General features: G+C 32.3%; 1 protein-coding gene across 1 annotated transcript in view; it reads right to left on the reverse strand.

Moving 5' to 3' along the window:
- The window catches only part of SLC9A2 (solute carrier family 9 member A2), a 117549-nt gene that overhangs the window by 46371 nt on the left and 50495 nt on the right, over window positions 1-20683 (reverse strand). The window contains exon 4 of the mRNA XM_074299713.1: window positions 6528-6745. Within this exon, the coding sequence (XP_074155814.1) occupies window positions 6528-6745 (218 nt within the window). The remainder of the gene's footprint in view (window positions 1-6527; window positions 6746-20683) is intronic.

Genomic DNA, 20683 nt, shown 5'->3' on the forward strand with positions numbered 1-20683 from the left:
AATGTAAAATTTGTTTTGAATGTAACTGGGGGACAATATTGAATAAATAAATTAAAAAGCAAAAAAAGAAAAGAAAAAGATCAAAAGAAAAAATACATGAAAGAATAAAATGAAAAAATAAAACAAAAAAACTGGAATTGGATAAATGTTTCAATGAGATATCAAGAATCAAAATTTCAAGAAACATTTTTTTCTAGAAAATGAAAAATATTAGAAAATGTAAAACACTTCATTGGAAAAATAACTGATATGGAAAATAGATTCTGGACAGATAATTTAATACACTATTCCAAATAAATAAATAAAAATAAAGGTTTACAGTTGAGAACAACTTACTCTGAAAAGCTGAATATCATTCTATTGCAGAACAAATAGAACTTGGATGAAACAAAAGACTGTTAAGTATTTCTGATGAAAAGTACAGAGCTGAGTAGGAATTTTAAAACAGAAAAGTCAAGAAAATCCCAGAAATGCAAATTTTTTTAGCAAATGAAACTGTAGGTTGATCTAACGTTAATATTTTACAGAGAGAGACTTGTTCCTTCACAATGCCGGTATTGAGGGACTTAAAGAAAAACAGTGTATATATAAGTTTAGAGTGTTTATGTTCTGAGGGTTTGAAAAAAAAAAAGAAAAAGAAGAGAGGGTGAAAATAATACACTACTGAAAAACCAAGGAACAAGGAAGTATAACTTGCTATTTTTCTTAATTGGGGTGTGCAAATATAAGAGTATACAATGTAGAAGAAGGGATGGGGGTGGCCATCTGATGCTTCTCAGTCTTACTTGAAACATACAGAAAGAGAGAGAGGGAAAGGGAAAAAGAAAGAGAAAGGAAGAGAGAGAATACTGAACCAAAAAGGACCCTGTAAGTTTCTCATGAGAAACTTTGCCTCACACACTAAATCAAAATATCAATCATGACAACAGAGTGACCTTTCCTATTTCTGAACTTCTGCTTACTTGGGCATCACACTTATCTGTAGAAGGATAAGGTCAGTTATTGTTCCCCATTCCCATCATGGTATGCATCCGTTACTCTCACTATCGTATACATCCCAAATCCATTCCTATCATTATGTGCATCTTGTAATTACTTTAGGCTGTGAGTAATATAACTTTTTTGGTATAACAGCTGCCTGATGACCTAAGTGCATTCTTTTTGCCTCTGTATCACCTGATTGCTCTGCTATATAAAAGTGGTTCCTCAGTCACTCTGGACAGAATGATTTTTGAACATGAATTCGATTCAGTCAGCTAGCCTAAACTCTCCACAATTAAAAAAGTTAAAAACTAATCTCTATCTTGCCCCACTTTCTCTGATATTACAGGAGAATTATGTATATAATGAAAACATTGAGGAGAGGATAAGGGAAGTGGCAAATAGGAAAAATGATACTGAGGAAGTAATAATTACAAGCCAAACAAGTTTCTTGATTCTAAAGAGAGAATTTAAAATGTAAAAAATAAAATCAAAGGACTAGAATCTAGGAGGAGCTTTATAGTGTCTCCTAACAATTATAGAATGACAATAAATTGTGACAGATCAATGCAGTAAAATTATTACAATGTGAAAAAAAAATTGATTAAAGATTCCTGAAACAAATGAACTGCATTGTGGAATTAACAAAACCAGGAAAACAATTTATACAGAGGTAACAATATTATAACAAAAAAACAATTTCAAAACACTCAAGAATTTTGATCAATAAAATGACAGAAACAACCAAACCCCAAGCCTAGACATAAGCAGAAAATTCAACTTGCAAACATCCCAAACAACAGAAACATAAGAAAAATAAATAAATATGATACTATGGAAACTATGGTTACTATCTTAAGGCTATATCAGTCTACTAAAGGATTACTTTACAGAACTATACAAAATAATAACAAAATTTGTTGGTGGAACAAAATAGTTAGAATGTCATGGAAAATGAGGAAAAAGGAAGAAAACAGTGTGACCTTAAACTATATTATAAATCAAGAATCATAATTCATACCAGTTAAAAATAGAAAATTAGTTCTTCACAACAGATTAGAGATGGAAGAATCAGAAATAATTGAAATCAATAACCTAGTTTTCAATAAATTCAAAAGCAAAAATACCTGGGAAAGCATACCCTCTTTGACAATAATAAATGGGAAACCTACAAACTTTTCTGATAGAAACTAACTTTAGATCAACATCATATACTATTTAATAAAATAAGTTAAAATTAATATATTACCCAAATATTAAAGATTATAAAAATTAGAAGGATGACACATCATATACTCTTCATACTTATAAGTAGGGAATACTTAATGAAACAAAAGATAGAAATGATGACAAAAGATAAAGTGAAGGATTTCAGTTATATTAAATTTTTTGCATGACAAAATTAATATAAGGAATATAAAAAGGGAAGTAGCCTACAAAAAAAACCCTTTGCATCAAATATTTCTGATAAGAGCCTCTTGTTATAATTTATAGGAAATTAAATAGGAAAAGCAAAAGTGATTTTCTTATACAGAGGTAGCTTAAAGGATATGAATGAGTAAATGAATTAATTAATGAAAAAAGATTTGTACATTACTAAGTAGAAAGTGCTAAGTTTTTACTAAGTACACTGTGTTAATCACTGTAAGTACAAATAGAAAAGTAAGATACAAAACAAAATAGATAAACCTTTAGTTAATTTGATTAGAAAAAGGAAAGAAAAATCAAATTGTTAGTCTCAAAAATGAAAAGGGAGAACTTTCACCACTGAAGAGGAAATAAGTGCAATAATTAGTTTACTTTGCCCAACTTTATGCCAATAAATTTGACAACCTAAGTGAAATAGAGGAATATCTACAAAAATATAGATTGCCTAGATTAACAGAAGAGGAAATAAATTATTTAAATAGGCCCATTTTAGAAAAAGAAAAACCATATGATCATCTCAATAGATGTAGAAAAAGCATTTGATAAAATCCAACACCCATTCCTATTAAAGACAATAGAGAGTGTAGGAATAAATGAACTTTTCCTTATAATAGTCAGTAGCATCTATTAAAAACCATCAGTAAGCACCATATGTAATGAGGATAAACTGGAACCATTCCCAATAAAATCAGGAGTGAAACAAGATTGCCCACTATCATCATTACTATTCAATATTGTATTATCTTCAGCAATAAGATAAGAAAAAGAGATTAAAGGAATTAGAGAACTAAATTAACACTCTTTGCAGATGATATAATGGTATACTTAGAGAACCCCAGAGATTTTACTAAAAAGCTATTAGAATAATCCACAATTTTAGCAAAGTTGCTGGATATAAAATAAATCCACATAAATCATCAGCATTTTTATACATCACTAACAAAATCCAACAGCAAGAAATACAAAGAGAAATTCCATTTAAAATAACTGTCGATAGTACAAAATATTTGGGAATCTGTCTGCCAAAGGAAAATCTGGAACTATATGAGCAAAACTACAAAACACTTTCCACACAAATAAAGTGAGATCTAAACAACTGGAAAAATATCAAGTACTCTTGGATAGGTCGAGCAATAATAAAGACAACAATACTGCCTAAACTAATATATTTATTTAGTGCTACACCAATCAAACTCCCAAGAAACTATTTTAAAGACCTAGAAAAAATGACAACAAAATTCATCTGGTAGAACAAAAGGTCAAGAATTTCAAAGGAGTAAAGCAAATGAAGGTGGCCTAGCTGTACCAGATCTAAAACTATATTATAAAGCAGTGGCCATCAAAACCATTTGGTTCTGGCTAAGAAAGAGAGAAGTTGATCAGTGAAACAGGTTAGGTTCACAGAAGAAAAGAGTCAATGACTTTAGCAATCTAGTATTTGACAAACCTAAAGGCCCCAGCTTTTGGGATAAGAATTCACTATTTGGCAAAAACTGCTGGGAAAATTGTAATCTAGTCAACAGAAACTAGACATAGACCCACACCTAACACCATATACTAAAATAAGGTTGAAATGGGTTAATGATCTACTCATAAAGAATGATATTATAGACAAATTAGAAGAACATAGGATAGTTTACCTCTCAGATTTGTGTAGAGGAGGAAGGAATTTGTGATCAAAGAAGAACTAAAGACCATTATTTGTAAAGGGCAAGAACTCTCTAAGATTGATTAAATCCTACAACAAGGCATTTACTCAGTGGAATTGATAGGACAATGGTTATCTAGTTTAGCATGTGAGTTCTCTAGTTCAGTATGACTGATTTAATCCTAAAACAAGGTTTTAACTCAGAATTAAGATAATGATTCTCTAGTACATAGTATAGTTCTACAAGTTGACAACTATTCTACAAAATTGACACCTACAATGATGTACTTATAATGGAATATATAAGAGCCTTTAGGGCTCTGGGAAGGAGACAGACTTTAAGACAGAGACCTGCCTGATGGCTCTCCTGCCTCCTGCACTTTGAGAAAGACTTGACCAGCCTCTGGGGGCTTTCCTGCCTCCTGAATTCCTCCACTGAAACCAAGGCCCTCCAGAAAGCTAGCCCCAGGTGAAGGAGGCAGATTAAAAAGGAATGATAAAGACTTTGAACTTTATTCCTGACTATTCTCGTGGTTATTATTCTGTTGAAATCAAGGATGGTTCCGAGACCTCCAGAAAGCTTACCAGAACATTACAATTATTGATCAAAAAAGAGATAATTTTGATTATATTAAGTTAAAGTTTTTGTACAAACAAAACTAATGCAGACAAGATTAGAAGGGAAGCAATAAATTGGGAAAATACTTTTATATCCAAAGGATCTGATAAAGGCTTCATCTCTAAAATATATAGAGAATTGACTCAAATTTATAATAGTTCAAACCATTCTCCAATTGATAAATGGTCAAAGAATATGAACACACAATTTTCAGATGAAGAAATTGAAACTATTTGTAGCCACATGAAAAGGTGCTCCAAATCAATATTGATCAGAGAACTGCAAATTAAGACAACTAGATACCACTACACACCTGTCACATTGGCTAAGATGAGAGGAAAAAATTATGTCGAATGTTGAAGGGGATGTGGGAAAACTGGGACACTGATATATTGTTGGTGAAACTGTGAACAGATACAACCATTCTGGAGAACACTGTGGAACTATGCTCAAAAAGTTATCAAACTGTGGATACCCTTTGATCCAGCAGTGTTTCTACTGGGATTATATTCCAAAGAGATCTTAAAGAAGGGAAAGGGACCTGTATGTGCAAAAATGTTTGTGGCAGCCCTTTTTGTAGTGGCTAGAATCTGGAAACTGAGTGGATGCCCATCAGTTAACAAATTATGGTATATGAATGCTATGGAATGTTATTGTTCTGTAAGAAACAACTAATAGGATGATTTCAGAAAGGCTTGGAGAGGCTAAGTGAAATGAGCAGAACCAGGAGATCATTATACCCGGCAAAAACAAGAGTATACAAAGATCAATTCTGATGCACGTGACTCTCTTCAACATTGAGATGATTCAAACCATTTCCACTTGCTCAGTGATAAAGAGAGCCATCTACACCCAGAAAGAAAAAACGTGGGAACAGAGTGTGGAATACAATATAGCATTCTCATTCTCTCTGTTGTTATTAGCTTGCATTTTGTTTTCTTTCTCAGTTTTTCTTTTCCTTCCTTCTTGATCTGATTTTTCTTGTGCAGCAAGATAACTGTATAAAAATGTAAATATATTGGATTTAACATGTATTTCAATATATGTAAAATGTATTGAACTATTTGCCAGCTAGGGGAGTGGGTAGGGAGGAAGGTGGGGAAAATTTGGAACAAAAAGTTTTGCAAAGGTCAATCTTGGAAAAATTACCCATGTATATGTTAAGGAAGGAAAGAAAGAAGGGAAGGAGGAAGGAAGAAAAAGAAAAAAAATGCAAAAAAAAGAATTGCTGAGGTCAAAATAAATGTCATATAGCAATTGTCTTACTACTGTTGAGTCTCTGACAAAATTCTTGTAAGATAATATACATTTCAGATCATAATCAGATATTCTGTGCCTTTATGAATCTTTGTCAAACTTTGACTCTTTGAAGAAGTTAGCAATTCCTCCACTCCATGATGAGATTTTAGATTTAGGCATTTGATAAAGGCTGTTATTAATAAGTTAACTTGTTATTGTTGTTGTTTTCAGTGGTATACAACTCTTCCTAACCTTATTTTGGAGTTTTCTTGTCAAAGATAATGGAGTCATTTCCGTCTCCAGCTCATTTTACAAATGAGCAAACTGAGACAAACAGTGCTGAGTCGTTTGAAGCTGGATTTGAACTCAGAAAAGATTAGTCTTCCTGATTCCAGGTTTGGCACTCAATCCATTGTGCCATCCAGGTACCAGTAATTAATAGAAATTTTTTTCAAAGAAATTTAATTTTCTTTTAAGTTAGGATTCATGAAGACATCACCTTCCTAATCTCATTTCTTTTAGTAATTAAATATTTTTCAAACTTCCTTTTTTACAATGAAAAATTTAAAAAAAAATTCTATAGCATTATCTAGGCTATCAAGTGCTCATTACCTAGGGCACGCCAGATTAGACAGAAGATCAGGGTGAAGCAAACAAAGGCCCAATTCCACTCATGGTTTTTTCCAACTGTTGACACTCCCATGAAGATAAAAATCAAAGTTTCACTGACACTGCTCAGCATCTTCATGAAATATTTGATGGTTGTATAGGATTTTTGAGATACATTTTCTTCCACATATTTATTCATTGTCATAGCACAAGCTGTGATCCTGAAAGAGAAAATGAATCTTAAATTTGAAAAAGATAATAATAATCATAGTTATGAAGTCATTTAACCATTTATTTCTGATTAGACTGTCCACATCCAAAACATCAAGAAATTAATCATTCAAGCATGTGTTATAATGCCTAATCAATGCCTAACAGCTTATTTTATTGAAATAACAAAATAAATTTTAGGATGGCTTTCTCCACAATAAGATTTGGAGGGCTATTTTACAAAAATACAAAAAATTATTCATATTTTGAATGTTGCAAAGTTGTCTAATCCCATATCCAAACCTTCTTGTGCTTAAATGACACTTGTATATTTTTAAGTTATCACCCTTTTCTGCATAGTATTTTGATTTTAAAAGTGAAATATATTAAAATGAGCTTTGAACTTGTCTCACCAATTAAACAAGCAAGCATTCATTAAAAACTTATGTGCCAGACACTGATTTAGGAATTAGTGGCTCAAAGACAAAAGAAAAAGGAAACAATCTCTGATCTCAATGTGCCTGCATTCTAAGTCAGCCTATGACTATACAGTCTTCCAGAAAAACATAAGTTAGTATGACACTCCATCTTAGATTCTGTTTAAAAGAGATAAGTTATTGACTTTATCATGAAAATAACCCATTATTGATTTCATTGTAAGATATGACAGTGAGGCACCAATTCATTTTATTAATTACATAGTAGTGTATGATGCATAGGTGAGCAAAGTGAAAATAAAGAAATTCTGTAAATGATAATGTTTCTGCTTATTTTCAAGGCTAAGATAAGATAGGCCATATCCTTTCCATATTCTCCAATGACTTCCTGACTTTAATCTTTGAGTAACATCCAGGTGAACCAACTTAAATGAAGAGCTTTTTTTTTTTTTTTTTTACCTCCTGGATTCTAGTTGAAAGGATCCTACCATCCTGGGCATAAAAGAGCCTTTATACACTAAACATACAAATATTTTATGACCTTTCAATTAGGGACCCAATGAGTAAAAGACATGAAGGCTTTTTTTTTTTTAATTCTCTCCAGAGAATGGCAGTTTTTTATGTAGGAAATGTATACAAATTGCTTTTATCTTCCATATAAAGACACTTAGTCTAACAAATAGTCATCAACCCACTCATCCACAATGAGCAATTACTCCTATGCAGAAAAAACTGCAGTAATGAATACAAAGTTCATGTGTTTTGCTTGATATCATGAGCTGACTAAGTTCAATCAAAAGTAATTCATGAGGTGAGCACTGGATTGGAATTTTAAGGGAGAAAAACTCATGTTCAAGTTCTATGACCGTGGAGGGTAATTTTACCTTCCTCAACTCAATGAGCTTTGGTTTTCTCAGGCTAATCTGGATAGTCTTTTCAACTCTAATGTCCCCTGTCTCCATCAATGGGTAAAGCACTGTCCTGGATGTTACAAGGAATACAGTGATGAAATAGAAAACAGACAAGAAGTAGACAATATAAAAGTGTAAATGGAAGCAATGGCCACTAAACAATTGAAATTGTAATGACTAAGCTTAGTGCAAAAGAAACAATATAGAAGGTACTGCCCTTACTTCTTTTCAGTGATGGAGGACTGTGGGTGTATAACAAATGAATATATTGTGAGGCTTTTTTCAAAGTGTTGTTGGTTTGGCTGAAAAGCTTTTCTCCCCTCCTTTTTTATTCTTTATTCCTCTTTTATTCTATTTTAAGAGATGGCTCACTGGGAGGGGAAAAGAAAAGAGAAAGGATATATTGGGAAATGTGGATGATAAAAAATGAAAGATATAAATTTTTAAAAAGAGAAGGAAAAGAAAAAACAATCAAAAGCCCTAAAAAACCATTTCAATCTATGTGGGCATATAAGGACATGGATTAAAAGACTTGGACATATATCAATAGAGCAGTATAGAACAAATATCATTAAGAAAATGCAAAGTAGCACCAAAAAACATAACAGAAAATTTTTAGCAACTGGATTATATCAATAATAGTAGCTTACCTTTTAATGGTGTAGTAATGTTTACAATGCAAAAGATGTTACTTACTCCTGGTGTCACTAATGCCATAGTATATATAGAAAACTATATAGAAAACTTTATAGAAAACTATAACTCCAAATGGTAAAGAGATGAATGTAGGCTTATTAAAAAAAAAAAAAAAAAGAACTGAGATAGGCCAATAATAATAATACTATCAACTTAGCCAGAAAGGAAATGTCTGAGTAAATTCACACACACACACACACACACACACACACACACACACACACACACACACACACACACACACACACATACACACACACACACACCTTAATAAGGGGAAGAGAGATTGCTGCAACAGGCTGGATTAGGAAGTCCTAATGTTTATTCATGGATAAAAAGAGGTTGGTAAGAGAAAAAAAAACCCTTCCACTCTTCACCAAAACCAGACCAATGAAGAGTTTCTTCATTCAAAGTCCTCAACATATGCAAAGATTTTACCTGTCTTCTGATTGTGTGACTCCTTTAAGAACCACTGCTGCAGTAGGGCATCTAGGCCATCTATGACTCATGCTCTCTATATTACACTTTGCAGTTCCTCTACCAAGTCCTTGCTCCACATACATGGATTTGATTTTAAAATTTGATAAGGCTGATAAGAATCAATCTTAATATTCTCAATGTACAACTGTAGAAACTATGGCATAATTTGGACAAAGCACTGTCCTGGGTATTGCAAGATATGCCATGATGAAGTAGAAGATAGACCAGAAGTAGACGAGATAAAACAATATCAATGGAAATTGTTAGTACTTTCAACCTTTATTAAAAAATAAAACGTTTCCTCTATCTATCTATGGAATAGTTTCCATTACTATCAATACTACAACAATATAGAAATTTGTATAACACTTCAAGTTTTGAAAAGCAAACAAAATTCCATTTAAGGCCCCTACCAATCCTGTGAGCTAGGTACTATCATTAATTTATTTTGCAAAAGGGACAAATAAGCCATACAGAATTCTCTAGGATAACAATAACAATCAAAAAATAATATTAATTAAATAGTTCCTAAGTGCCATTCAGCTTGCTAAGCACTCAGGATACAAAAAGAAGCCAAAGAGGATCCCTGCCTCAAAAAGCTTACACTCTAATTGGAGAGACAACATGTGAATAAAAATATATAAAACAAGATATAAATAAAACAAAAGAAAACTGAGGGAAAGTCCTGGAATTAAGAAGGGATAGGGATAACTTTTTTGTGGCTTCTTATTTAATGCCTGTTCTTCTGAAATCTATGTCTGAACAAAAAGTCAATCAATGTGCAATGATAGAGTATTCTTCTACAGAGGGACATAAGCACAGGGGATTATGTGTCACAAGGAAAGATTTTTGGCTATGTCTCTCAAGCAGGTATATTTTTCAATTATGTGCCTACAGTTACGGGGCTATGTGGCAATTAATCCACTTTATGATTTTATTTACTTTTTAGAAGTTTAAAAAATAGTTTAACCTCAAGTTTCTTCCCCATACCAGGGGAGTTTTATGTAACATGAGCTGTAACAGAATAGGGAATGGAATAAGTAAAGAATGTTCTTTAAGAAACAATAGCCCTAAAACATATATCCCCATTTTGATAGTCTAAAACAATATGTATTAACTTGTAGAAAAACACAATAATCCAGCAAGAGTAATAGTTGAATATACTCCACAGATAAGTTAGCAAAATATACAAACACAATCCACTATTGAGCAAATGGGTACTACATATTAACATTTACAAAGAATAATCATCTTGTTTTATCTTTATTCATTATCAACCATGCTTGTGACTCAGGATATATTGAATATATTCTTTGGAATAAATATTTAATCATATGTGGTAATGCAAATTATTCCAAGGCACTAGTATACAACAACATGGTGAGTTGACTTAATGAGACATGGGATCTTTTTTTTGGAGGGGTGAGTGGCAGGGGAAAGGAGGCAATTTAGCTTAAGTGTCTGAGGCTGGATTTGAACTAAGGTTCTCCTAACTCTGGGGCCAATTGCTCTATCCACCAAACCACCCAGTTGTCCCTATACAGAAGGGGTTATTTCTGCCAAATGCCTTCATTTGTAGTTCCCTCTGCAACATCTCTAACCATCTTCCTTTCATAGATATTTTCTCCTTTCTTAGTTTTCATGACATTGCTCTATTCTGGCTTCCCTTCAATCTGTTTGACTGCTCCTTCTCAGTCTCTTTTGCTAGATCTTCTTTCACATAATTCTCAATAACTATACATTTTCTTCAAGGATTTCTCCCGGGTCCTTTTCTCTCCTCCCCTAATTACTCACTTGATGATCTCATCAGTTTCTATAGTTTCAATCATTATCTCTATGTAGATGATTTCCAAATCTATAAAGCAGCCTTAATCTCTAAAATGACCTCCAATCTGAATATTGGATATTTTCCTACTGGATATCTCAAATCAGATGTCTCACTGACATACCAAATTCAATATATTCAAAACAAAAACCAGGGTTCGCAATCCCAGTATTTTCCTTGATCCCTCTCCCATCTAAGACATTTAATTTGTTATCTAGCCATTTCATTTCTACTTTAAAAATATCTGTTTTGTCTACTCAAAAGGCTGCCAATCTCATACAGGTCCTCATAAGGTCATGCTTTGTCTATACAATGGTCTCCTGATTAGTCTCCTTGCCTCAAGTCCCTTCCCACTCCAATCTATCTTTCACTCAGCTTCCAAAGTCATTTTCCTAAAGTGCAGTTCTGACCATAGCATTTCCTTATTCAGTAAATTCTAATGCTTTCCTATTTCCTCAAGGGTCAAATAAAATCATCTGTTTGATTTTTAATCTACAATCTAGCAACACTGGCCCACTTGCTTTTTCCCTGACTGTCCTCCAACTTTGCAATGTTCCCACTCTTCACCTCTACTCTCTGGCTTCCGCCAAGATTCAGCTCCAATCCTAACTTTCTGAATGGGTCTTTTTTCATCCTCCTTTGTGTATGTCTCTGTGTGTATATACATATGTATACATATTTATGTGTGTGTGCATGAGTGTGCATGTATATATGTATGTGTGTGTGTGTATGTGTGTGTGTGTGTGTGTGTGTGTGTGTGTGTGTGTGTGTGTGTGTGTATCTTGTAAGTGGAGCATTTAGGCAGCTCAGCAGATAGAGTGCTAGGTCTGAGTAAGGAAAACTCATTTTCCAGAGTTCAAACCTGGCCTCAGACATTTACTAGCTGTATGATACAGACAAATCACAGCCATATGCCTTGGTCTCCTCATCTTTAAAATGAGCTGGAGAAGGAAATGGTAAACTGCTCTACTTATTTTTTCAAGCAAATTCCAAATTGTGTCATGATGAATCAGATATAATTGAAACGACAACGCAAGATACCTTATATACACATTTTTTGGCAGTCATATTTCCCATTAACATGTGAACCATTTGAAGCCAGACAACCATGGTTGGTTTTCTGTTTAGTCATTTTTTTTTTATGTCTCTGAGGTCTAGCATATATTAAACACTTAATAAATGCTGTTGACTGTTTTACAGGTAATTATCTAGCTTAGACACTATTGCTAGTGACAGAAAATTCATTACCTCAAAAGTGGTACATTTTTGTACAAATAGTTCCAGTTATTTACAACTCTTTTATATTATTACATTATTAGTATGCATTATACATATGATATATATATAATATAATATATATTATGTATTAAGTTTCCCTGTGGCACACACACGCACAAAATAAATATAATTAAGACATGGAGGGGAAAAAGGTGAAGAAGCAAGAACCAAAACAGAATACATCATATGAAGAAAAACATTATATTGAGATTACTCCTAGGCTGTTCAATTTGTGACTTATTCTCATGTTTTCCTTCTCCATTTTTACCTTGCTCCTCATCCAATCTATCCTTTTAACAATATCATTCTTCCTTCATTAAAGGTAAAAATTTTAAGATTAATCAAACTCATCCATTTTTGCTAGCATAAATTAAAACTAAGAATAAAAAGAATTTGTAAAAATCACTGTAGGCTTCAGGTATTTATTGTTTCTCATTTCCAAGATAATAAAGTTGGTATCACATACATATATAAGTATAGCAAATAAATAATACTATTGCGAATCTTCACTAAAATAATCAAATTTTGGAAATTCAGCATTATATAAGCAATATATATCTGAAAAAAATTTCCTCTTTGAGGTCTGGGTCAAGTAGCAGAACATTCTCAAGTACTTATAATGGACTTCAGATCTCACTGATTCAGCAGTTCTCTCCAGTGTTACAAATTTCAGCCTACTTAGATCTGCCCATTCTATGTGGTTCTCATTCATAGTATTCTAAATGTTTACCACATATGACATGCCATAAGACTTCTTTATTTTTTCTCAACATTGCAAAGGGTTCCAGTAGAATACTCTAACTCTTTAGCTGTTACTTCTCATTGTCATCATGGACTCAGCTTCCCTGCTTTTTTTTTTGCCAGATTTTGGATGGTATCTTTTACTCCTATTCTTTTGAGAGTACTTCATTGGTTATTTGTTATAGACTTCCCATATCTTCTCTGTGAAGCTCATCTTAAGTTCTTCAGAGGCAATGGTATTTACTCTAGGTTTCCCAACACTGAGCAACACCAGTAAAATACTGAAAATATGAGCCTTTGCTGTTATGAGAAATTCTGGATCTAAGAGTGTTTTGTAATTTTCCCAGTTTTCTTTACTCTTTTAAAAACTCTATCTGTACTTCCAACATTAATTCATAATTAATGAATTTTATCTAGCTGAACAATTTGTCTAATAAAATGTGGCCTTCTCAACTTCAGGGTAAAGCTGGAGGGAGACAATGCTAAACTTAAAATGTAACAAAAATTAAAAATTAAAGGAAAAAAAGGAAAAAAAAACAATTTTTTTAAACAGAGTGTTACTTCACTGTATTTCCCTGTCAAAATAAATGTAGGAAGATTTTTTTTAAATCAATCCTAAAATATCCCTCCTAAGAGGAACAGTGGTATCATATATAACAGACAAACCAAAATTGATATTCATCCTAATTCAGCTAAAATTTCACTCCCAACCTTAAACTGATAGATCTTGATGAACTAACTAAATGCCACATCATTTAGCTGGATTTTGGACTTTGGTGTTCCCTGTAATTTTCCTCCCAAGAAACTTATTTTCCTAGTTATGTTTTTCTTGTGCTAAAATTAAAGTGCATGGGCATTCCTTTAGCAGACCCCAGCTTATGGAGGTAAAGAGGAGATTACATAGAAACATACTGAGTAACAACATGTTTGGTATTTTGTTGTTTTTTAATTGCTCTAGATAGTCTTTAAAGTAGATAATCCATATTTAGATAATAGAATAGAATTTATATTGCTGTAAAGAGATAAATTTATGTTAAAAGTATATACACATATAAGTATATGTGTGTATATATGTGCATATCTCTATGTATAAACCTCCTGGTAGCCGCTTTCATAAAGTGCCTTGGGAATGACACACCTAAGAAACAAACACAATGATTGAGGCAGGAAGCATAATTATTACAACTTTACTTCTAAATGCTAAAAAGCTTCTTTAAAAGTTGTGTTCCTTGAAAGGAAAGCAAATGTGGCATCATTTATTATGATAATTATTTTTGCTTTTAAAACATATTTCTAAGAGTCAACACATTTTATATACCCTCAAATACCTAATTATACACAATAAATTTGAAACATACATAATTTACGTAATCCAAAATGCATGTGCAATTTAATCAGATTGTCTATAAGGACAGGATTATATAATATATGCTGTGCACTAGAATGTGATACTTTAGGAATAAATACCTATAAAACCAAAGAATGAGAAAGATAATAGTAATTTTCCCCTGTAAAAAATGATAAATACTCAGCAAAAAAAAAAAATATATATACTTATAACACTTTTCTAATTTGTAGACCTTTAAAAGATTCAAAGGCATCTTTGGGAAGATTTCCTTTCCTCAGAAATGTTTTATAAGAACACATGTCAAAGAGTCCTTGAGAGGAGAATAAAAGACAGTCATTTTCCTGTTTCTCTTGGTCAGTTTTAATGCCATTCTCATTCTTCCAAGTAGGCATAAGCCAATCTGATGCTACCTTTCTATCTTTCCTTCCTTTCTGTTACCTATTACCTTTTTTAAAAAAAAATCTACTTAGTGAGTAGATAGAGCATTGAATAATAACACTTTGTGCTTTGACTGACAATTACCTAGTAAAGAAAATGGAAATACTGGGGCTTAAGAAGGTTAACTGATATGCCTAAGATTGCAAGTCTCTGATATAAATTTGAAATCAGGTCTTCCACTTTATCTACTATATCAACAACAGATTCAGAAATGGAAAAGACTATAGAGGCCATCTAGTCCAACACCCTCCAGTAAAGAAACTGATACTAGGAGGTCAGAGACAGTATCATATCTAAAATTTAAACAGATCCTCAGTTCCAAATTCAATATTTATTCCTTTGTAAGAAGCAATTTTTTTCAAAAAAAAAAAAAAGAATTTTTCTCTTAACCCCCCCTACTTTTATCCACTTTGTATCAGTTTTGGTATTCAAATATTTCTTTTGATTTGTCACAAGGAGGGAAAACCTTTTCACTACATTTCTTCTCTATGCTCCATCACAGAATGGAAGTCATCCTTGGTTCTCAAAGTCTATTCCAACAAAGTTCAATCTCTGGTAGGTCTTTTGAAAAATAAGAAAAAGTTTCAAGTAAAGATTCAGTGGATGGGCTGGTATTAGAGAATAGTCTATCCAAATTCAGAAAGACATCAAACTATTGACCAAAAATTAAGACTATTTTTTCCCTCCAAATTGATTTCTCAGCCAAAGACATGGAATGATTTTTGTTGTAAATAAATAAAGGAAGTGACATGCAAGTGAAATCACAATTCATTTAATATGAAAAAAGAGGAAGGAAAATGCTTTTCAGGAGTTTTTTTAAAATCTAGAGCACAAATAAATAGTAAAGATAACTAAAAAAAAAAATGAGGGTGTCTTCTAGTAGCCTTCAAGTCATTAATCGTAATAAATCAAGCATATGTTCACATTGGAAGTGTTTTATCAAAGAGTTTGGATTCAACATTTGCCAGCAAAGAGAAAATAATCATAATAATCTTTGCAATTGCTTATATAATAACCATGAAACAATAAATTTACATTAGAATTAGATATAGATAAATTCTTTTCCACTCAACATGACATAGGTTGGCAAACCTAAGGAAATAAAGTGGAGAATATAATACAGAATGACAGATCTAGAGCTAGAAGAGATTTTAGAAGTCATTTAATCCAACTTCCTCATTTTTATACATGAGAAACCTGAGATTAACTGTCTTGCCCACGGTTACATAGATGGTATATCCCAAAGGGATTTAAATCAAGGAAAAATAGGTAATGATCTAAATAACAAAAACAAAACAATAACAAAAATCTCAAAAATGAAATTCTTTTGCATATAGTATCCAAGGAATTAGGGGATAAATGGGATGTTTTAATTCAATTATCTGGATAAAACTTTCATTTCTCTACATTCCATTTGGCTTTGCTAGATAATTGTAGTGTTGTTATCGTGGGGCAATTAGGTAAAAATCATTTTAAAACAGAGTGGTCTGGCCACAGAATTAGAATTCTATAATACGGTGTTCTTTCCTAACTCTGTTTTAATTAGTTGTATAACCTTGGGCAATCACTTAGTTTCTCTGTTTCATTTTCTTCAAGAAAAATAAGAGTATTTCATGTTTACTGGACTTCTAAAATTATGTCCCAATGGACTAAAAGTGAACTAGAAAATTATGTAAATGTGAAGCAGCATTACTGCTTCACAAAAGTTAAACTATTTTCTTTTCATTATCTTAAATCAAAAATTAAAATTAAACTCATAAATGTGAGGGAAAGTAAATTTCATTTTTTAATTCTTTTCAGGTTAATTGGCAAACAATCTAAATGCCATTGCTATGAAAATTATTTTGGATATTTTTTTCATAAACTTAAAATATCAATTTTAAATCCTTTGGGTTTTAACGTAACATGGGTCTGTCAAGTTAAAGTCACTTTTTTGTTGAGTCATAGACACTAGTGATACACAACAAAGACATAAATTGAGATATATGAAAAACAACAAGTACCAGAGTTATACCCTAATTTCCATATTTAATTGCTCTCTCCCTAGTAAGCATTCTACTCACTCTTTCTCTAAAACCACTAATCCTTGTTCAATTACTTATTAGCAACAAGTAAGAATAGAACAAAGATACAACCATTTTCTCATAATTTGGGGTCCTTTAATACTTTTTGAAATAACATCAACTATCATTGATTTCATATATTTTTCCATATCCCTGACACTGTTGAGGACTATATCAAAAACATCTCTTGTCTGTATGCCACTGGGTTTTTTCCTTTAATCTACTTCTGAATAAACATGAGGGATTTCCTTATGTGTTAAATAACATTAATTTTCTGCTATTATGGGTTCACCACATATGGTGTCTCCTGATTCTCTTTTTAACAAAAATATTTAGGATTGAGTAGGTGGTAGATATGAAGCTTCTATATAGCTAAGTCAATTTATAAATAATTTAGTTAATTGAATTTCTGAGTACCAAATTTTATTTTTAAAACAAATTTTCATTGACTTCTGTAAATCTTCATATTAAAGTTATTAAGTATCAACATCATAGAATAGCTTCACTTTATCTGTGACAGAAGTTGGCAGAAACTGTGGTTTCTGTTTATTTTTTTCATGAGCACTGCAAGGCAAGACAATCAAGTGTTCCATGAAATGATATTTCTTGTTTCCTTTGGGTATACAATCAAAGCAACTCCTCTGACTGTTTTATTTACCTCTCCAAGGGTAACCTAAGGATCATCTTTCTATTTAACTGCATTTTTTTTTCCTTTTTATGCCTTTGTTTTTATTTATACCAAGAATTTCAATAAAGTGTAATTTACTTTTTTCACAAGCATATTTGTTCACAAATGTTTCTCTAATAATACATTTATGCACTAGAGAGGCAGTATTAGATTTACTCACTGGTTAGATGCAGATGATATAATATACAGAAAAATGAATTTGAATTAATTTCAAAGCTAGTCTCTACCATTTACTACAGACATGACTCCAGGCAAATCACTTTAACTCTCTGTGCCTCAGTTTGTTCATCTGTAAAACGAGATTAGATGGTTTCTAAGGTTCCTTCTAAATCTAAATATATAATCCTAGTCATTAGACAAGGATCACATGTCTAGAAAACCAACAATTAACAATTATTTGTTGAAGGTCTACAAAAGGTCCTTCCCTACATAAATATCACTCTGTTCTTGAAAGGCTATATAAAATATAGGGCCTATACAACATCATTATATGAAGTTAAACAATTATTAAGAGGCAGCAGGAAAATATGAGAAAACTTCTATGACTAGGTACAGAAAGAGGGAAAAAAGGCAGAACCAGGGTAACAATATAAATAATATCTATAGTAATAGTATAGTAATAGTAATCTAACAACATTAAAAAGCAGCTAAATTTAGGTTAATTGCAATGAACAATTTTGTTCCCAGAGATTGGATGTTGAAATACACATTTTTCCATTCAATAAAGTGATAATAAGACCACAAGGGCAGGATAGTGCATATGCTGTGATGAAGTTATTTTGCTGATTGTTTTGGTTTCTTTGCTCCAAAGGAGACTTCAATGGCAAAGAGAAGTATATTGGCAACTGAACGTGATATAAAAAAACATCAAACGTTTTTATTTGTTTTAAAAGAAAGGGATAGTAGAACTGTGAAATGAAGTGAATTTTTTTCATTTTTTTTTCAGAATATTGAGTGGTTTCCATTTCTTTCTCCAGTTCATTTTACACATGAAAAAACTTAAGCAAATAGGGTTAAGTTACTTGCCCTGAATGACACAGGTATCCAAATTTGAATTCAGGAGGATGAGTCTTCCTGAATCGAGGCACAGCATTCTAGACACTATGCCACCTATCTGTTCCAATAAAACAGTAGAAAATAGTAGAATTGTAATGGAATTGGAGAGGGAAGGTGGAAATAGTTTGACACAGACTGTAAACTTTGGAGGAGCAAATTCTATTATGAGAAAAGAAAAGTATGATTTCAGGGAATGAAATTTTATAGGAGAAATCAGACCAGGAGAGAGAAGAATCTCTCAGTAATTAAATTTTGGAGACCTTTTTAAAGATTATGATGAGAAGTAATAAAAAAAAAAGTTGTCTAAAGAGAAACACTTGAATGTCCAAGGAACCCATCACCTACCTCAAAAAAGTTTTAAGTGAATATTTAGAAAATTTAGTCATAAAGGTAGATAGAAGATTTTTCAAAAGACTAGAAAAAATTCCTATAAAATTAGTAGCAGGAGTGTTAATGATCAGAATGAACTGAAGCATAATCAGGAAAAGGGATTTTATTTTGGCTATAAAAAGAGAGAGATCAAAAAAAAGGGATAAGATCACTGTTCAGTATGAGTGTAACACTCCACTCACTGATGAAAGATAGACAGCCAGTATGTTCTAATTTTCCTTCTATTTTCTCTGACAAGGAGAACAATCTTTGGATTAGAAAAGAAAGAGCAAATATAATCAATAGAAAATCGGTAACCAAGACAATGAAAGAACAAGATAGCAACTATCCTGTTTGACGAATTGAGGTCACCTAGCTCCAATGAACGATAGCTCTAAATAATTAAAAAAAAAAAAAAGAAAGAAAATCAGATGTGATAATTGAGTACCTGTCAGTAACTTTTAAAAGACAGTCTAGACAATTCTCAGATAAAGAAATTGAAACTATTTCTAGCCATATAAAAAGATGCTCCAAGTCATTATTAATCAGAGAACTGCAAATTAAGACAACTCTGAGATGCCACTACACACTTGTCAGATTGGCTAGAATGACAAGGAAAGATAATGCAGAATGTTGGAGGGGATGTGGGAAAACTGGGACACTGATATATTCTTGGTGGAATTGAGAATACATCCAGCCATTCTGGAGAGCAATTTGTAACTATGCTCAAAGAGTTATCAAAATGTGCATACCGTTTGATCCAGCAGTGTTACTACTGGGTTTATATCCCAAAGAGATGTTAAAGAAGGCAAAGGGACCTGTATGTGCAAGAATGTTTGTGGCAGCCTTCTTTGTCATGGCTGGAAACTGGAAACTGAGTGGATGCCCATCAATTGGAGAATGGCTGAATAAATTGTGGTATATGAATATTATGGAATATTATTGTTCTGTAAGAAATGACCAACAGGATGATTTCAGAAAGGCCTGGAGAGACTTACATGAACTGATGCTGAATGAAATGAGCAGGACCAGAAGATCATTATGTACTTCAACAACAATACTCTATGATGATCAATTTTAATGGACATGGACTTCTTCAATAATGAGATGAACCAAATCAGTTCCAATAGAACAGTAATGAACTGAACCAGCTACACCCAGGAAAAGAACTCTGGGAGATGACTATGAACCACTACATAGAATTCCCAATCCCTCTAATTTTGTCCGCCTGCATTTTGGATTTCCTTCATAGGCTAATTGTACACTATTTCAAAGTCTGATTCTTTTTGTACAGCAAAACAACTGTTTGGTCATGTATACATATATCGTATTTAACTTATACTTTAACATATTTAACATGTATTGGTCGACCTGCCATTTGGGGAAAGGGGTGGGGGGAAGGAGGGGAAAAGTTGGAACAAAAGGTTTTGCAATTATCAATGCTGAAAAATTACTTATGCATATATCTTGTAAATAAAAAGCTATAACAAAAACAGTTTACACAATAAAAAAATAAAATAAAATAAACAGTCTAGAATGAGAGATATTACAGAAAATGACAAAGCAAAAATCTTGTTTCTCAAAAATTGGAGCATCTAGAGAATCTGTATAAATGAGCT

Source organism: Sminthopsis crassicaudata, chromosome 3 (assembly GCF_048593235.1).
Source record: "Sminthopsis crassicaudata isolate SCR6 chromosome 3, ASM4859323v1, whole genome shotgun sequence".
NCBI lineage: Eukaryota > Metazoa > Chordata > Mammalia > Dasyuromorphia > Dasyuridae > Sminthopsis > Sminthopsis crassicaudata.